The sequence below is a fragment of the Physeter macrocephalus genome, chromosome 4 (genome assembly GCF_002837175.3).
Source record: "Physeter macrocephalus isolate SW-GA chromosome 4, ASM283717v5, whole genome shotgun sequence".
NCBI lineage: Eukaryota > Metazoa > Chordata > Mammalia > Artiodactyla > Physeteridae > Physeter > Physeter macrocephalus.
In genome coordinates, this window is record NC_041217.1 from 89,314,862 (window position 1) to 89,332,243 (window position 17,382).

General features: G+C 37.6%; 1 protein-coding gene across 5 annotated transcripts in view; it reads right to left on the minus strand.

The window, feature by feature from the left end:
• NTNG1 (netrin G1) overlaps positions 1–17,382 on the minus strand; it is a 335,633-nt gene that overhangs the window by 49,973 nt on the left and 268,278 nt on the right. For 3 of the 5 annotated variants that reach the window (XM_055084396.1, XM_028489046.2, XM_055084397.1), the window contains one exon: positions 3,470–3,604. The exons of the other annotated variants lie outside the window; for them this stretch is intronic. In XM_055084396.1, coding sequence (XP_054940371.1) covers positions 3,470–3,604 — 135 coding nt within the window. The remainder of the gene's footprint in view (positions 1–3,469; positions 3,605–17,382) is intronic. 5 annotated transcript variants of the gene reach the window in all.

Sequence of the window (17,382 nt, forward strand, 5' to 3'; positions counted from 1 at the left end):
GATTGGAAGAATCAACACTGTGAAAATGACCACACTACCCAAAGCAATCTACAGATTCAATGCAATCCCTATCAAATTACCAATGGCATTTTTTACAGAACTGGAACAAAAAAATCTTAAAATTTCTATGAAGACACTAAAGACCCCGAATAGCCAAAGCAGTTTTGAGAGAAAAAAACGGAGCTGGAGGAATCAGACTCCCTGACTTCAGACTATACTACAAAGCTACAGTAATCAAGACAATATGGTACTGGCACAAAAACAGAAATATAGATCAATGGAACAGGATAGAAAGCCCAGAGATAAACCCACGCACTTTGATCCACCTCCTAGAGTAATGGAAATAAAAACAAAAATAAACAAATGGGACCTAATGAAACTTCAAAGCTTTTAAACAGCAAAGGAAACCTTAAACAAGATGAAAAGACAACCCTGAGAATGGGAGAAAATATTCGCAAATGAATGAATGGACAAAGGATTAATCTGCAAAATATATAAACAACTCAATATCAAAAAACCAAACCACCCAATCCAAAAATGGGCAGAAGACCTAAACAGACATTTCTCCAAAGGAGACATACAGATGGCCAAGAAGCACATGAAAAGCTGCTCAACATCACTAATTATTAGAGAAATGCAAATCAAAACTACAATGAGGTATCACCTCACACCAGTTAGAATAGGCATCATCAGAAAATCTACAAACAACAAATGCTGGAGAGGGTGTAGAGAAAAGGGAGCCCTCTTTCACTGTTGGTGGGAATGTGAATTGATACAGCCATTGTGGAGAACAGTATGGAGGTTCCTTAAAAAACTAAAAATAGAATTACCATGTGACCCAGAAATCCCACTACTGGGCATATACCCAGAGAAAACCATAATTCAAAAAGACACATGCACCCCAATGTTCATTGCAGCACTATTTATAATAGCCAGGTCATGAAGCAACCTAAATGCTCATCGACAGATGAATGGATAAAGAAGCTGTACATACATACAATGGAATATTACTCAGCTATGAAAAGGAATGAAATTGGGTCATTTGTTGAGATGTGGATGGATCTAGAGACTGTCATACAGAGTGAAGTAAGTCAGAAAGAGGAAAACAAATATCGTATATTAATGCATATATGTGGAACCTAGAAAAATCGTACAGATGAACCGGTTTGCAGGGCAGAAACAGACACAGATGTAGAGAAGAAACGTATGGACACCAAGGGGGGAAAGCGGCGGGCGGGTGGGGATGGTGTTGTGATGAATTGGGCGATTGGGATTGACATGTATACACTGATGTGGATAAAATTGATGACTAATAAGAACCTGCTGTATAAAAAAAATAAATAAAATAAAATTCAAAAATTCAAAAAAATATAATAAAGAAATACTCAAGAGGATAAAGCATTTACTCCTATAATCTCACTGATCTACATACCACGGATGTAAGGTGCTGGAGCTGAGGCATGGAGGGTTTTGTACACCATACAGCCTTTATGTGGCAGGGCCCTGCTTAAATCCAGTGTTCCAACTCCAGAAGGAAGAATTTAGGGACATTACATTTTTTATAATACTCCAGGAAATTAACACAGAAAAATCAAGTTAGGCCCTTTTTTTGGCATACATTTCCTCTAAGGCTTGATTGATTTTCCTCTCCAATGTCTTTCCCTGATTACACTTCAGGAACCCATTCATTAGGTCCTGTTGCATCAGGTAGTTTACATGAGACTTTCCCTTTGAGAAGGTGTGCCTTCATTATAAAGTCTCCTCATTCCTTATGCTTTGAATCTTGGTGCTGGTTTAGGCCCCTCCTTTGTCTCTCCTTCTCTCCTCCTGACTGTCAGCCTTCTTTGGGCCTCTACATCTAGATGTTCCAGGACTGATGACTTATCCTCTGAGTCCTGGCTCCTCACATTGTTTTTGGGATCCCAAACTCATTCAGACCCTTCAGGTGCTTTCTGGGAACCCACAGTGTGTACAACTTTAAAACCATGGCCTTATCCAGAGCTTATGTGCAGAAGTGCTGCCTGACTTCTCACTACTTGACGCTTTTACTGATTCTCCAGCATGGCTGGAGATGCTCACCCTCCAGCTTCTAGATCCCATCCTAACCTTGGCCTGCTCAATGCCAAATCTCTCAATTCTCACCATAGTTCACTGCTGCCCATGGCATTAGTGTGGCAGTAAATTTCACTTGGGCTTTATAATATGTAGAAATGTAGCTTCCAGATAACTATACATTCTGTAAGTAACAGATAAAATATTCTGTACATGCTTGGTAGAAACCTGCTTTAGATAGTTCCTGCATGCTGACGATTCTTCTAGTGAAAAGTAAGCAAAAAACCTCTAGAGCTGTGCTGTCCAATATGGTAGACATATGTGTCTATTAAGCCTTGCAATATGGCTAGTTCAAATTGAGAGTTCTGTAAGCATTAAACATCTGATTTCTAGGACTATGAAAAATGTAAAATATATCCTTAACAACTTTAACATTAATTCTATGTTGAAATGATAATATTTCAGTTTTTTAAATTAAAGTTATTAAAAATTTTTTATTAATTTTTTATTTTTTAAATTAAAGTTATTCAAATCCACTTCTATTTATTTTTACTTTTTAAATGTGGATAACAATACATTTAAAGTTACATGTGTGGCTTGCATAATTTTGTATTGGACTGCACTCTCCAGAGGCTTTGCCTGGTGGCTCTTTAATATTAGTAAGCTGACTGTGTACAGATAGAGGAAAGTTAATGCAGAATTAAAATGCAAAAAAGGTTATGAATGACAGAAGGAAGCTTCTGCTCAGATTTTAAAATTTCTGTTCCCTGAATACACCAACATGCCACCTGCCTTGACAAGCTTTTAAGAACGGCTGATAATCCTCAGAGAAATGAGGCTGAACCAAATGGCATCTGTCTAAGGCTCACTGCATGGTTCCTAACCTCAGAGGCTTAAAATCAATATTGATTTTCATCATTTAGTTTATCCTGGCATTTAAATATCCCTTAGATTTATTACCTTTAGGTTTTTGGTTCAGATCCAGTGATGGGTATGATACTAGGGTGGTAATAAGTTATGCAGATATCATTTAATTTATGAACTCTGGAGCTCCAGGGTAGTTCAAGAAATATATTAACCACATACACATCACCCTTCATTTTGCGGTAAGGATTTCTAAGCTGGGTCCCTATCGCGCCACTTAATTTATGGTCTGGCCAGGTACATGGATCTGCGTACAGTATTTCAGTATAAGTTTCTCCAGCCATCAGAGGGGACAAAGATGGGCTTCAAAGGAGCCAGCTGGACAGCTGATAGATTGCTCTCTCTCCTATACATAGGCTGAGGCATTATGTAGTTTTTAAAGCTTGTCAGCGGTTTGGGCCTTTTTCTGCTCTGAGAAGCTGCACACACCGGCCTAGACAAGCAGAATCAGCCATGCTGCAGCAGGCAGAGGACAGCTCCCAGAGTTACTTACGTTGACAGCCGTAGTGCCAGGAATTTCCCGGCAGACACTCATCACACTTAGGCCCTGTTGTTCCAGTCTTACACTCACAAAATCCTGAGCCATTACAACGATCATGGACTGAGCCCAAAGGATTACAATAACACTCTGTAGAAACAAGACAACACACAGGCTGGAGACAAGTCCGCATGGCTTATAAGTTATCAACACAGGAGTGTTGCTTACTTAAATGCATCACTTAAAGAAAGATGTCCACTAATGAAATGCTTTGGCAAATATGGCTATTTCAGGTCCATTTATTTATTTGCTCAGCCTTCCATGATATCATTTTTATGTTATGGGAGGAAATCAACTGCAAACCTCCAAGGAAATAAGACATTATGCTCTTCACTGGTAACAGATCGTAATGGAGGTTCCATTTGTTAGGGCATTTTTAGATGGTTTAATGAACGCAATGAGAATCCTTTATATATCCTTTATATATCAAGGATAAATCAATATGCCATCGGTGTAAAATCTGTTTTAAATTATTCAAATGAGCTTATCGGTTACACTCAAAATTTGAGAACTGCTGAACATTGTTAAAGTGGAATATGAACGCACTTTGTTCATTCAAAGTCAGTTTTACTTTATGATTTGGGATGGTGCTTTATATATATATTTATACTATGTTGTGATGAGCCTTTAGATATTGTATCTGCTACACATGTTAAGTTAGTATAGCTTTTATGCAACCTAGATTAACAATCATGAAAGAAAAATGAAGTTTGTAATCCTAAATAAATTTCAACATAGGCATAATTTGAGACTTGTATCATTATAATGTCTATGGACAGAACAATATAACTTTGTGTAATAAAAAGTAAATAGAATAATTTCTTGATTCCTCACACATTATTATGCCGAATATTTTTACTTTGGAAGCTCTGTTTTTCTTAAAGGCCGAATCAGAAATAAGAATTCCTTAGGCTTCCATTAACTTGAAAGGTAACAGCAGCTAGTTTCCAGCTTTTGGAATTTGTAGGCCAAAGTTACTTTCTTTGTAATCCCACTGTATAATACTGGGCATACTCATATGCCCCTCTGTCTCTTGATTTCCTTTATTTTAAAATGGTCCCATTAAGAGGTTTTCATGTCAAAAAAAACAAAAAAAAAATCACACCAAGCAACTAACCAGGCAACCAACTGTGAGAAACCCTGAGAATTTTAGTTTAATAACTTTAAGTTTAGCATCTTAGATTGGCAATGGAGATTCAGGGTTTACTGTTAAATAGAGAGATCCAGAGGTTTGGTTCTGTTTTTGTCATAGAGACTAATCAGATAATTTCTTCAAAGAATGTGGAGTAACTTAGAATCATTATTTATTTCATGTTGAGTAAGTCAATTGTGAAGTTCAGCATTCTTAAGATACAAACATTTGTATGACTAAGAGTAACATACATCGGTAAAAATAAAACCAAATAAGGTCTAAAATTCTCTCTCCTTGTCTGGACTCTGGACTGATTTGCACTTAATAATTGGAGTTTTATTTTAAATTGGCATTTTCTATTTTAGTGTGTGTATATACAGCAGTTGTTTAAAATATTTTTAAATAGCAATTTTGTTGTGGCTTTAAAAATACACACACACACACACACACACACACACACACACACACACACTATAAGTATATACCTATAGCAAGACTACTATAATATGTTTCTCACTATTTAAAGTGTATAAGTTGACAATGAATCACCAACATTTCGTAAGCCGGGGAGTAGAGTTACATCTGGCCAATATGAATTCACATACTGTGCTAGTCAATTAGCCCGTAACAACTGATTAATATAAGGTTTTAGATGTAAAAAAAAAGTAAACAAAATTTTTAGAAATGTGGAACATCTAAACCACGGTACATCTCAGTGGTTGTCATACAAAAGGTGGTAAGTGTAATGTTGGTCAGGAAAATAAGTGACAAGGAGAGGTGGGGTCTACACTCCACATTACATACAAATAATTTAGTTTAAAAAATATCATTTCTGGAACGATGGTCAATGGTGGATGTTGGGGTGATGAGGATGGCCTTGGAGAATTATATTTTATTCCATGAAACTAGGAAGAATATGCAGGACTGTAAGACTAAAAAACAACATGAAATACTTTTGGAAGTCTGATTAAAAAGTTATACTACAATTGATTTATAAGTATTAGAAGTGTCTTATGTTTGCTTTGTTTTACAGAAGGTACCTCTGATTACCTGATCTTGGGTTTCTAGGGGAATGAAAACAATAATACATCATAATTGGAGATATGTTTAGTAGCAACTGCTGAGCCCTGCATTTCATTCAGATGTCAAGCTTGTTATCAGGGATTATTAGCAGTGATTACCCAAGGTCACAAGCCACATATGCTCTAGCTTCCTGCTTAATGTTCGAGTTTACATGAAATGGAAGCATGCAAGGATGTCATCTTCATGAAATTGCTGCATCATACAGGCTAATTACATGCATCTTTGGAAACATGGCTGGCTTGGAATTTGTATGAAAATGGGTAAATTTACCAGGAATCACAAAGCAGCAATCACTGTGACAACATGGAATAGCGTGCATTTTATATTTGCCATAATATAAAATGATGCAAATAGTTTAAGACATCTATTTCAACACAGTCAACATTTTGTCAAAGGTATGTGCTGTTCCCTCATAGCCAGGGCGGTGGATTTCATTGCCAATTGTTAAAGAAATGGCAAAGTGCCTTTTTTCCCCTTAAGTTTAGAGACGGCTTAGATGAAGTTCAAATTTTCAGGGATTAGTGCCTAATTCTGTGAAAGTGAATTGGGTAAATTTCCATTCATTTTCATTAGTGCTTTCTACACAAAATGGCATTAAAATGAACTCTCATTTACTTGAGGTGTATCCTCTCAAATTTAATTCTCAGTCCTGCTGCAAGTCCTTTGGGGAACTTAAATGTAAAAAATAGGGAATAGGTTCATGCTGCCCCATAGGGCAAACCTTGGTAATGGAGCCACAGGCTTCCAATGGCCTTCAGAGAGCAAACCTCAGGCTCAGTCTCATGCCCAGGCAGCTTGACAGCTCTGCCCTTGGCCCCTGCAGTGGGAAAAGTGGAAGCTATAACTCTTTTAGGAAACTTTCATACGCTTCTAGAGACTAAAGACAAAAGATAGACCGTACGTAGCATATACCAGCTAGACAAATTTTTCAGTTCATTCTTTAAAAACAATTTTACCGGGGGCTTCCCTGGTGGCGCAGTGGTTGAGTCCGCCTGCCGATGCAGGGGACACGGGTTCGTGCCCCGGTCCGGGAAGATCCCGCATGCCGCGGAGCGGCTGGGCCCGTGAGCCATGGCCGCTGAGCCTGCGCGTCCGGAGCCTGTGCTCCGCCACGGAAAACAATTTTACCCCTTAGGAAAAGAGCAACAATTTAAGGAATTTTGATATGTGGAGGTATACTGTAGCTAATTTTAATGCTATCTAAAAATACTCATCTTAGTGTTTACCTATATCCACTTGGTTTGAAGAGTACAAAATACTGAATAGGGATATGTTTACCTCAATAATATAAAATCCTCTCCAAGATTTATAACTTTAATTAACAAAGTTTCTAGAAAGGGAGAAAAGAACTGCGTTTCATTTTTTTTAAGTAGAAATAAATACAAGAATGTATATTAAGCTTTCCATTCATCTGTATTTTACATGATTTAAAAGACAAAAGCTGAATGGCAACTTCTTGTCTGTGGATAATCAAATATGGATTTATATGACTCTTAGAACTATGACTCTTAGAATTAGACAGGAAGTGTGGATTTTGTAGTTCATAGATTACTTTAGAACAGGAAAAGGGGAGAAATTCATTAGAATAGAATACTCTGAATAAAATATATTGGGATATTGTTAAGTTACCTGCTATGAGAAATTTTATGGAATAAAATCTTTACTTTTAAGGTCTTTTTCTTTGATTTATTGAAAATAATATGAAATTGATATTGTAAAACATTTACATCTTATTGTAATGTTTTGTATTTTGAAAAAACTGATTAGGTTTTATTCCTGTGTTCCTAGTGTTCCTATTTATTTTACCTTTTCACTTGTTAACATATTTATAGTATGACATTTATATATTTTTACAAATGACATTCAGCAAAATGTAACTGCATTCAAAATTCAGACAGCTATGTGCCTTTTGGTTTTTATTAATATTCTCAAATCTTTGTAACCCAAATGTTGTAAAGGCAATTGAACTTCTGTTCACAAGCTCATAGTGGAATTGTTGCTGTCATCCTAAAAACATACCATAAGTAAAAGTCTGACAAGCTTAGCTTTGCTAATTGTGTCAGGGTAGTTGGGAGAAAGCGTTAAAAAGCTTTGAAGTCAGGAAACTAACTCTTTACTAAAGCTGTATGATTTGGGTCAATTTGCCTTACTTTTCTCAACTAGAGAATAGGGGAAATTATCAGTGGAGTACTTACCACCATGGTTTTGTTATGAGGATTAAGTAAAAGCAAAACAAACAAACAAACAAAAAACATACTTGCAAGTCAGTTCACAGTTTACCAAGTGTTTCCTGTGCATCCCATATGACACCAATTTGACCAGGAGTTTTCAACGACTTACCTAAGGCACACAGCTATTAAATAGCAAACTGGGACTTGAACCCAGCTCTCCAGCCTCTAAGTCCAGGGATTTCTCCACTAATTCGCAAATAATAAGGAAGCACTTTGAAAAATAGAACATACTATAGACATAAACAGTATTATAAAAACTTGGCCCATTTTAACTGAAAAGACTTGTCTAGCTATTTTAAATGACACTTGGCAAATAACTATATAACCTTGACAATCCAATCAGAAAACAATGATCCCAGAATTGCAGATTGATTCGATTTCTTTTTTGATGAAAAGATCACCTTTCATTTTTCAGCTTGTGTATTCTATCTAGTCTTTATGTGAAAAAAATCTACTTTTAACATTGGTTGCCTATATATTACCTATTAGTGTGGTAACAGATACATATGTACCCTTCACCATTTTGAATATATGCACTTCTTCAAAGTACATTACGAAGTGAAATTCCATTTCTTATTTCTTATTTTTCATCAGCTCTCTTTCCTGAAGATAGGTTCTACTATGCAAAAGGTAGGAGAAGCTTTTTTGGATGGGAAGGGCACCTGGTTCTCTCCAGTTGACATGATCAGTCATCACAGGGGGTGGAAAGAATGCTCAAGGGAATCCTGTGGCCTCAGTTTTCCAGGGCTCATGTACTTTGGAAGCTAAGAGAATTAATTGCCTTGAATAGTTCTGAAAAATTGCTTCTCCTTTTGAGGGCTATAGGAAAATTCAATAAGTGGAATTTCATTACTATGGATGGAAAAGCCAGGCAAACTTCTAAATTACCAATTGCTAGTGGCTTTCAATTCCAAATGGGAATATTTTAAATCAATATTAGTTGATTCCCAATTATTTACAAAAGTTTGTGTCCTAATCTCGTATCTATAATTAAAAACCTTATAATGAGTTTACATTTTGAAAGTTGAGTGTACAACTTAAGACTTTAAGATCAGGTTGAAATGACCAGGTGTTAAGATTGCATGCAAAAACAAAGAAAAAAAAAAAGAAAGAAAAACAAAAGGAGAATTACTTCATCTCTTAAACACGACTTTTCAGCTCATCATCTTTAAAGCAACAATTAGACAAGGATTCAAAATACATCCCCCAACTATGATTTCAATCAGCACAAGTGAATTCTTTAAGTCTACCACAAGGACGTTTTCTCCATTGAGAAAGTTCATTCTGGCTCAGCTGTGGTGCAAATCACCAGCCTCTCCACCTTAAATAGCTCCCCATCTCGTGAAAGGCACAGAACAATAGCTGAAATTATAATGGAACTGACCTATGCACACATTCTCATCGTCCAGCTGTGCAGAAGCATTTCTGAAGTAGCCCAGCCTGCATAACTCACAGTGCTGCCCTCTAGTGTTGTGTTTACAGCTCACGCAAATGACTGTATTTAGCAGATCGATATAACTGCATCGATTGGAGTGGCCGAAGCATTCACAATCTTGCAAGGAAGAACAGAAATGTATACAGAGTGTATACAGTCGCAGAATAACAGCACACTACATGCTTGGATAAAATGAGAAGTGGAGAAAAGATGGCAGAATGGCATTACATGTATGTGATTCCACATGACACATGGTGACCGCAGGTGGTTGTGACTGGCATGGAAGTAGCATCTGTTTCAGGCAGGAGAGAAAGATTGGACATTCAGAACATGATCGGAGAGTGTTAATTCTTGGCAGACAATATGAACAGAAGCATTTGCAGGTGTACACCTTTTAAAATTTGGGAAGACTGTTTCCATTGATGCAAAAGTCTAATTTTTGCACATTGAAAACTTTACTGTCTTTGCATCACTCCCCTCATTTTCTCTTCATATTTGCAATCTTAAAAAAGAAGGAAGGATGAATGTAGGCATCTAAGGCCTGAGTCTGCCATCACCCATGGCTCCTTCATTTACAGTCTTACTATCATTTGTGTCAAGACAGTAACTCAGTCAGAGTTTCACAGAAGAAATCATGGCAAATTTAATAGGGATCTAGACAACTAAACAACTCTTTATTTTTGTTTTTTCCAAATGGTAAGAGGAGAAGATGACTTCTGGAAGCCTTTCATCAGGCCAAATCTGCATGTTTGCTTATGTGTGAGAGAGAATACAAAAAACAGGGAGATTATTGGTATGAAAAAAGTGCTCTTAAGATTTCCTTTTCTTGCAAGTTTCAAGCTAAGTCTGCTACAAAAGAAGAGTCAGGCAGCTACTGTACCCTCATATTGCTTTTCCTTTGTCTCCCCAAAATGTTGTTGGAGCCTCTGAGGCTTAGGGGTGATGGTGATAAGAACTAGACAAGGAGACGTAGGGAAGGGTGGAGAGTGACTAGACTGTCTCTCTTTTGCACCTCAACCAAAGCAAGTCATTAATCTCATTCAACCTTTTTAAAAGAACTAAAAACAAAGCCTCTATTAGTGCAATAGTTAATAAATCAGACAGAAAAAACTGTGTGAGAAGTAACTAGGTGGGGAATCTGTTTCATCTCCTCAAAATATGGGGGTAGGCCTAGCTCACATTTATAAGGAAGGTCAGTTATGAAACTGCAAACCTTGTTTGCCTAAAAATATCCCTCTCATTAATGTCTGGCTTTTATTTTATCCCACCAGGAAGCCAAACAGTCACTATTTGAGCTCATTTATTCATTCACTCAATAAATAATATATTCGGTTGGTCTATGTGTCAGGCACTATGTGAGGTACTGAGTTACTCTTTTGGGCTAGATTAAAATTTTGGAAGTATTGCATTTGATGACCAGAGTAAAAATGAGTAAGTGTTGTCAAAATTAATAAGGAAGGGTGATTATCTTTTTTTTTTTTTTCTATTGGGTTGGCCAAAAAGTTCATTTGGGTTTTCCTATAAGATGTTACAGAAAAACCCAAACGAACTTTTTGGCTAACCCAATAAATTAACATACTGACACTCATCAGAACAGTGTGGATTCATTCATATGAGAGCCAGTTACTACCATAGAGAGCTGAGGTCAAGGTCCCAACAGAATGAAATCAAATTTGGATAGAAGCAGAGGAGGACACTGGAAATGGTGAAGAGTGGAAGACACCCAGGAATAGGGTTAGCACCTTGGAGACCCCAGATGCTTAAAAGAAAGGCAAGAAGAATGGGAGGTTCCTGAAGGCAAGCCCCTTCCTTTACAGGAGGCTAGCTTTGTCACGGTGTGCATGTGTGCTAGGGGTGGAGAGTGTGAGTGGTGAGTCGGAGGAACCAGCGGGAGGAGAGTTCTGGGAGAAGGAGGCCATATGGGAGATGGGGTAAGAAAATCCTGCAAAAATTTTGTAGTTAAGGCATGTCAAATTAATAATAATAATAGCAACAAGAAAAATAATAGAATTACATATCACCAAATTAAATTCTCTTAGAAAACAAGCATTTCACCCCCATACATTCTATCTCCCTGAGTTCAATCTTGTTTAAGCTGGCATTTCTGACTCCCTAGGAAACCTAAAGGACCTCTCCAACCTTTCTTAGTTGAGAGTTTGGAACAGGGAGAATCTTTCTGGCCTGGAGCCACCTCAGAGTAGTAGTTGCAGGGAGGAGACCCATGTCCCAAATCTAATTGCTTCCCAAGGACTTCTTCAGAGCTGCCTGGAATTCCGGAGGCGTGGGCACACACATCCTGTCCTCAGACTCTCCCTCTCTAGAAGAGGCCCCTAAGTGGTTACTGTTCTTCACATAACCCCATCCTAGGTTGATTCTTGGTGTACCTAATATAATTAATCCAGATTTTTTCAAAAGAATCTTTTATGTGCATAAATTCATCCTAGGAACTTTTCAGAACCACACAGAAGTCAAGTCCTTGTTGTCAAGAAGCTTGTTTAGTGGGTAAGACAAACATGTGCTCAGATAACTAGAAAAAAAAGAGGACGTGCTTAAAAACAAAAACAAAAACAAAAACAGAGACACAAAGTGATATAAGGAGAAATTCATTTCACTTGAGGAGAATTAGGAAAAACTAAGTTAAAACTAAATCTTCCATGAGGGCCAGTAAGGTTTATTTAACAAAAAAACACACACAAAAAAAAAACCAAAAAAAAAAAAAGGAGGAAATGAGCATTTCCAGTGAAAGGAATAGAGTGTGCAAAGACATGACATTGGGAAATGGGAGAGAACAGGGCTGGAGAAGTTTCATAACATGGTTCCTTTGTGGATAGGATCTACCCAATAGCCAATACTATTGGAAGTACTGAATGGTTCCTTTGTGGATAAGATCTACCCAATGCTGGGCTTCATCTGACAAAGGTTTATTCACCAAAAAACGTGTCTGTAGACATCCAAGTTCAATCAAGACCCAATCCATGAATCTCTGTAGACACTGTAACCTACTATTCTTTGAATTTAATGAATAGTATGCATTTCTGTGACATTCACTATTTGTTTCTGGGTTTTGTTTGAAAATCAATTTATTAATTTTGATAGGAGAGTTAAATAATGTAAATTCTATAAATAATTATATACAAAACCATACACAGCTAAACACTCAATATCACAAACTTCTTCCAGAAGATAAGTGGATACTTTAAATGTCTTATAACCTAAGAAATGAGCTAATAGTAACTTTATTCCTTTAAAACTTCTAAGACTCTTCTGAGACTTTGATAAAGCTGTCTTCTCTGGCCATGGTGTATTTGAGAATATAAAATGATAAAAAGATCTTTGAAAGTGATTTGAAACACATGAGAGCACTATATAAATGCAAGACATTTCAGATGTAATTATTAGACTGCTGTATTATTTTTCAGTTTTCTGTTAATTTCCCACTCTTTAGGAACTGTTCTTTCCACATAGGCCCAGAATACATGAATGATCATTAATGATAGAATTAGAGCTGCACTATCTTATTAAGGTCCTGAAGGGACGATATTAATAGTTCAATAATTCTTTGATCCTCTAATTCACTGACCTACCATTTCCTCCTTTCCCTTTTTACAAAATATAGAGTTCATGGTCCATTCTTACAATCACTTCCTTTTATATGCTCTCATCTCCCTCACCCCCAACCCCCCGCCCCTAATTACAGTCTCCTGGGAAAATCTGATCCTGGTTAAATCCAACTCTCCACTTCTCCATGCCTACACCCCAGCAGCTAAATGTGGCTGGAGTTTTTTTCCAATTATTTTGAAACAAATCTCACTTTAAATTTATGACCATAAACTTCAATAGGGCCCTCAGGGCATACTTGCAACCCTTCCTGAACCAGGAGGCTTTTGGGCCACCACTCTCTCTTGGTTCACCTCCTTCCCCACCTACCATTGCTTCTTCCTCTCTTCTGCTTTTTGTTGTACCTTCTCAAATGACTCAGGGCTTAGCCCTTGGACCTCTTGGCTCTTTAGGCTCACTAAGAGCCACAGTTTTTTACCCAACCTCATGACTACATAAACCATCAATATGCTGACCTTTCCAAAATAGTTATTTCCAGTCTGGACCAACTTCCCAGTTAGTTAGTGAGACTTCATCCAGACTGATATATTCAACTGCCTTCTTAATGTCTCCACTTGGACATTTAATAGATAGCTCAACTTTAACATGTTCAAAACTGAGCTCATAGGTTACTTTCCCAAGCCTGCCACTTACATGGGCAGCCGGGTCTGTCTCAGTAAATGACAACTCTATTCTTCCAATTGCCTAGGTGAAAATTCCTGGAGTTGCTCGTGACACCAATTTTTTTCACATCCCCCTCTATCCACGCCCCCAACTAATCAATCAGCAGATCCTCTTGACTACACGTTTAAAATACATTCTAAATCTCACCACCTCTCACCATCTCATCTTTAGTTAAGGGCACTTGGATTATTGCTGTTGTCCTCAAACTTCTTCCCTGGCTTCCATCCTTGTGATAGTCTCCTCCACACAGCAGTCAGAGTTACTCTTTTAAAACTTAAATTAGGTCATGACATCCTTTTGCCCATAATCCTAATGGCTTCCTGCCTCATTCAGAATAAAAGGCAGAGTTTGAATTCATTCATTCCCAATTGATCTGGGCTCATTGTTACCACTCTCCTCCTCACTCGCTGTACAATACTTTCATGTTGCTCTGCAAACATGCCAAGCACTTCCCCAGGGCTTTTGCATTTGCTGTTACCTCTGTCTCGCCTACTCCTCCCCCAGACTTCCCTATGAATTGCTTCCTCACTTTGTTTTTAGGTCCTGCTCAAAGAAAATGCTGTGACTACTCTATCTGAAATAACAGCTCCTGACCCAAACACATTAATCCCCCCTCCCACACTTACTAATCCTGTTTAATTTTTTTGTAGAACCTAGAGTATCTGAAGACTAAATTAAAAAAAAAATTTCTCCCCTATACTTTGAGTATAAATACATGTGTGCAGACTGTGTCCATTTTGTCCACAGATGTAAACAGAACTCAAAATACTAAGCATTCAAAAAATGTTGTCGAATGAATGAATCAATGTTAACGAATCAGTGATGATCCTGAGGCATCTTACTTTGGGAAACAGAGGAAGACACAGAGGAAAGTTATGTTTAAATTCATTCCTCCACCATTTAAATCCTGTAAGAGAGTCTGGCTATATCCTAAATATTAAAGAATTGAGAAGAACAACAGCCATACATCACACTATAACTGAGTTATTATATATTTTAGCTGGAAATTGACTATATGCAGATTAGTTTAGGTAGGAAAAAGGAGATTTCCAAAAATTGCTATGGTTTTATACACTTTTGCAATCTCAAATCACACTGTAGGCTATATTTTATTTTTCAGACAAGTTTTAATTACTGTTGTGTAAACAAGCTAACGGGGTCCTCTAAAACACATTTTCATGGTGTAGCATGGCATGCGTTGGCAATGCATATTTATTGAGGACCACCTTATACCAGGGGACAAGTTGAACGAGGCCCAGTCCTAAGCGAGAATCATAGCCCTAGACCAACGAGCCATGTTGGACCATGAAGCCCAGTCCTGAAGAGTGCAGTGCAGAGTTTCTCAACCTCAGCACTACTGACATCTTAGGCCACATAATCCTTGGTTTTCCCATATGTTGTAGGATATTCAGAAGCATTCCTGGCCTCTACCCACTAGAAGCAGTAGCAACTGCCAAGCTGTGACAACTAAAAGTTGCCTGGGGGAGCAAAATCCCTCATCTGATGTATATGACATCATATGAGGCAGTTATATAATATGGTACTTAAGGACTGGCTAGTTATGCGAGCAGCATTTTAGACGAAGGAGAGTTCAAAGTTGTCTTTCTAGATCAGGAAAGAGCCAAACCTCTTCTAAGGTTTAGACACTTTCTGACTGAGACTGGCTGGGGAAGGCCTGGGGAGGTAAGAGTTATAGAAAAACAAAAGGTTGGAGAGAAAGAGAATAAAAGAAAACGAAAGTTAAGAATAGGAAGGGGGGTGTTAAATGTCTTGGTGTCTTCTTTCTTATTGCTCCCCATGTTGTCTCTAATTCCATTATTACGTCACCAATGTACCGTAATATGACATGTTACGGAATATAAGATAAAGTACTCTGAATGTGGCACAGGTAGGTTTATTTATTTATGTTGGGGCCAAATGAGGAAAGTTTATTCAAAGTCAGAGCTGGTGGAAATTTACTGTAGTCACTCAAAAAGAAAGGATTTGGAAAAAAAGACTTTAGATAGAAGGTGAAGGAATTAGAATTCTTATAAAGTATTTTCCCTTCACTACATTAGCAAAGTCAGAAGCCTCCAGGGGCCTCCCCCAGGGGTGGGAATGAAGTGGCTGCAGCATTTTCCTGATTCTTACCCACCCCCAACTCTGTCTTGCAACCTTAGGTAGCTTTTGAAGCCCTTCCATGTACATCATTTGATAACAATCTGGATTATTCTATGATAAATCTACTTCATTAGGTGGCTTCTTCCTGCCTGTGGAAATGTGTTCAGATCTCATTAGTGCTGTGACCCCAAGAAACTAGAGATTCAATGATACAGGGTCAAATTTCAGGTCAAGAGTCCTCTTGTATATCCAGTGTTTGATATGACAGAAAAAAGATGGACTCTATAAGGTCCCTAATGCTTCCTTTCTCCTTCACCTCCTTGGTTTCTCTGTGTAGGTTTGCATATCATAGATAAGGAGGGACATCCCTACTGTGGCATCAATGACTGGCTTATTATATGCACACATGCCCAAATAGGCTTGACACCTTATGAACTTGTGGCTGCTCTGTTCCTAAAGAACTTAGTTCGCCAAATTTCAAATCCACTTGGATTCCCCTCAAAAGGGCACTGCCAATGTTTGATATGTAAAAGTACATTGTGAGGAAAGTTTAAGACATGGTTTAAATATCAACGGTTTCCCTTTCCCATCTTCTGACCAGCTTCCTGCTTTTCTCTAAATGACACAGAAGGAACAATTCAAGTTGGTTAAAACCTGGAAAATGATTTGACTCTTTTCAATAAGGAATAGGGAAGCTATTATGGTCATTTTCACCAAGTGGGTCAAACCAAATTCAGGTATTGTTAATAAATATATTTCTTTGTAAGAGGTGTTTCATGAAAAAAAAAACACCAAAAACTCCCTAAAACATGACATATACCCAACAGTCAAGGGTGGAAAACAAGACACACCTGTCACATAGGACATTTAAAGGAAAATGGTGAAATAAAAACAGAAGTCTTTATGTTTCCTGAAAAAATCTTCAGTCTGTGAATGACAGATGCTAGTTGAAATGGGCCATTCATGAGTCACAGATGACATTCTGCTCACTTTCATTTAAAGAAAGTAACTTAACTATTATTTTTGGGTCATAATCAAGGCTTAACCCAGTGTAGCTCTTCACTGGTATTTGTTCAAATTCATTTCAAACAATATTTGGAAGTAGAAATTCCAAGGTATTTCATTTGTCAAATGGGCACCATACATGAACCTACCATTCTGTTCTCATGAAAAGCATCCTTGAAACTCACTGTAAGTGAGTTTCCTTATTTTCAATGCAAATGAGTGACAATGTTAATACTCTAACATTCATGTTCCAAACAGGAACCTAAAGTGTTATAATTCTTATTCACACATTAATCTTTCAGAAAACAAATATTGCAGCATTTTAAATTTGCAACAGTCAAATTTCTGAATGAAGCATTTTTTTTCCTCTTACAGATGACATTCTCAGTACTATTTGATGTATTGATCGTTATCAGTCAACATGCCTCACCAATAAGCTGATGGGTACACTTCACAGATATTCCAGATTCATACAGTGCAATGTTTCACAACACATAACACCATGAAATCACTGTATGAATCCAAGAATTCCTACCTCTCTTGTGGTTTGCAACTTGAACAGAAGAAACTGTTGACAAAGCTAATTTGGGAGCAACTGGAT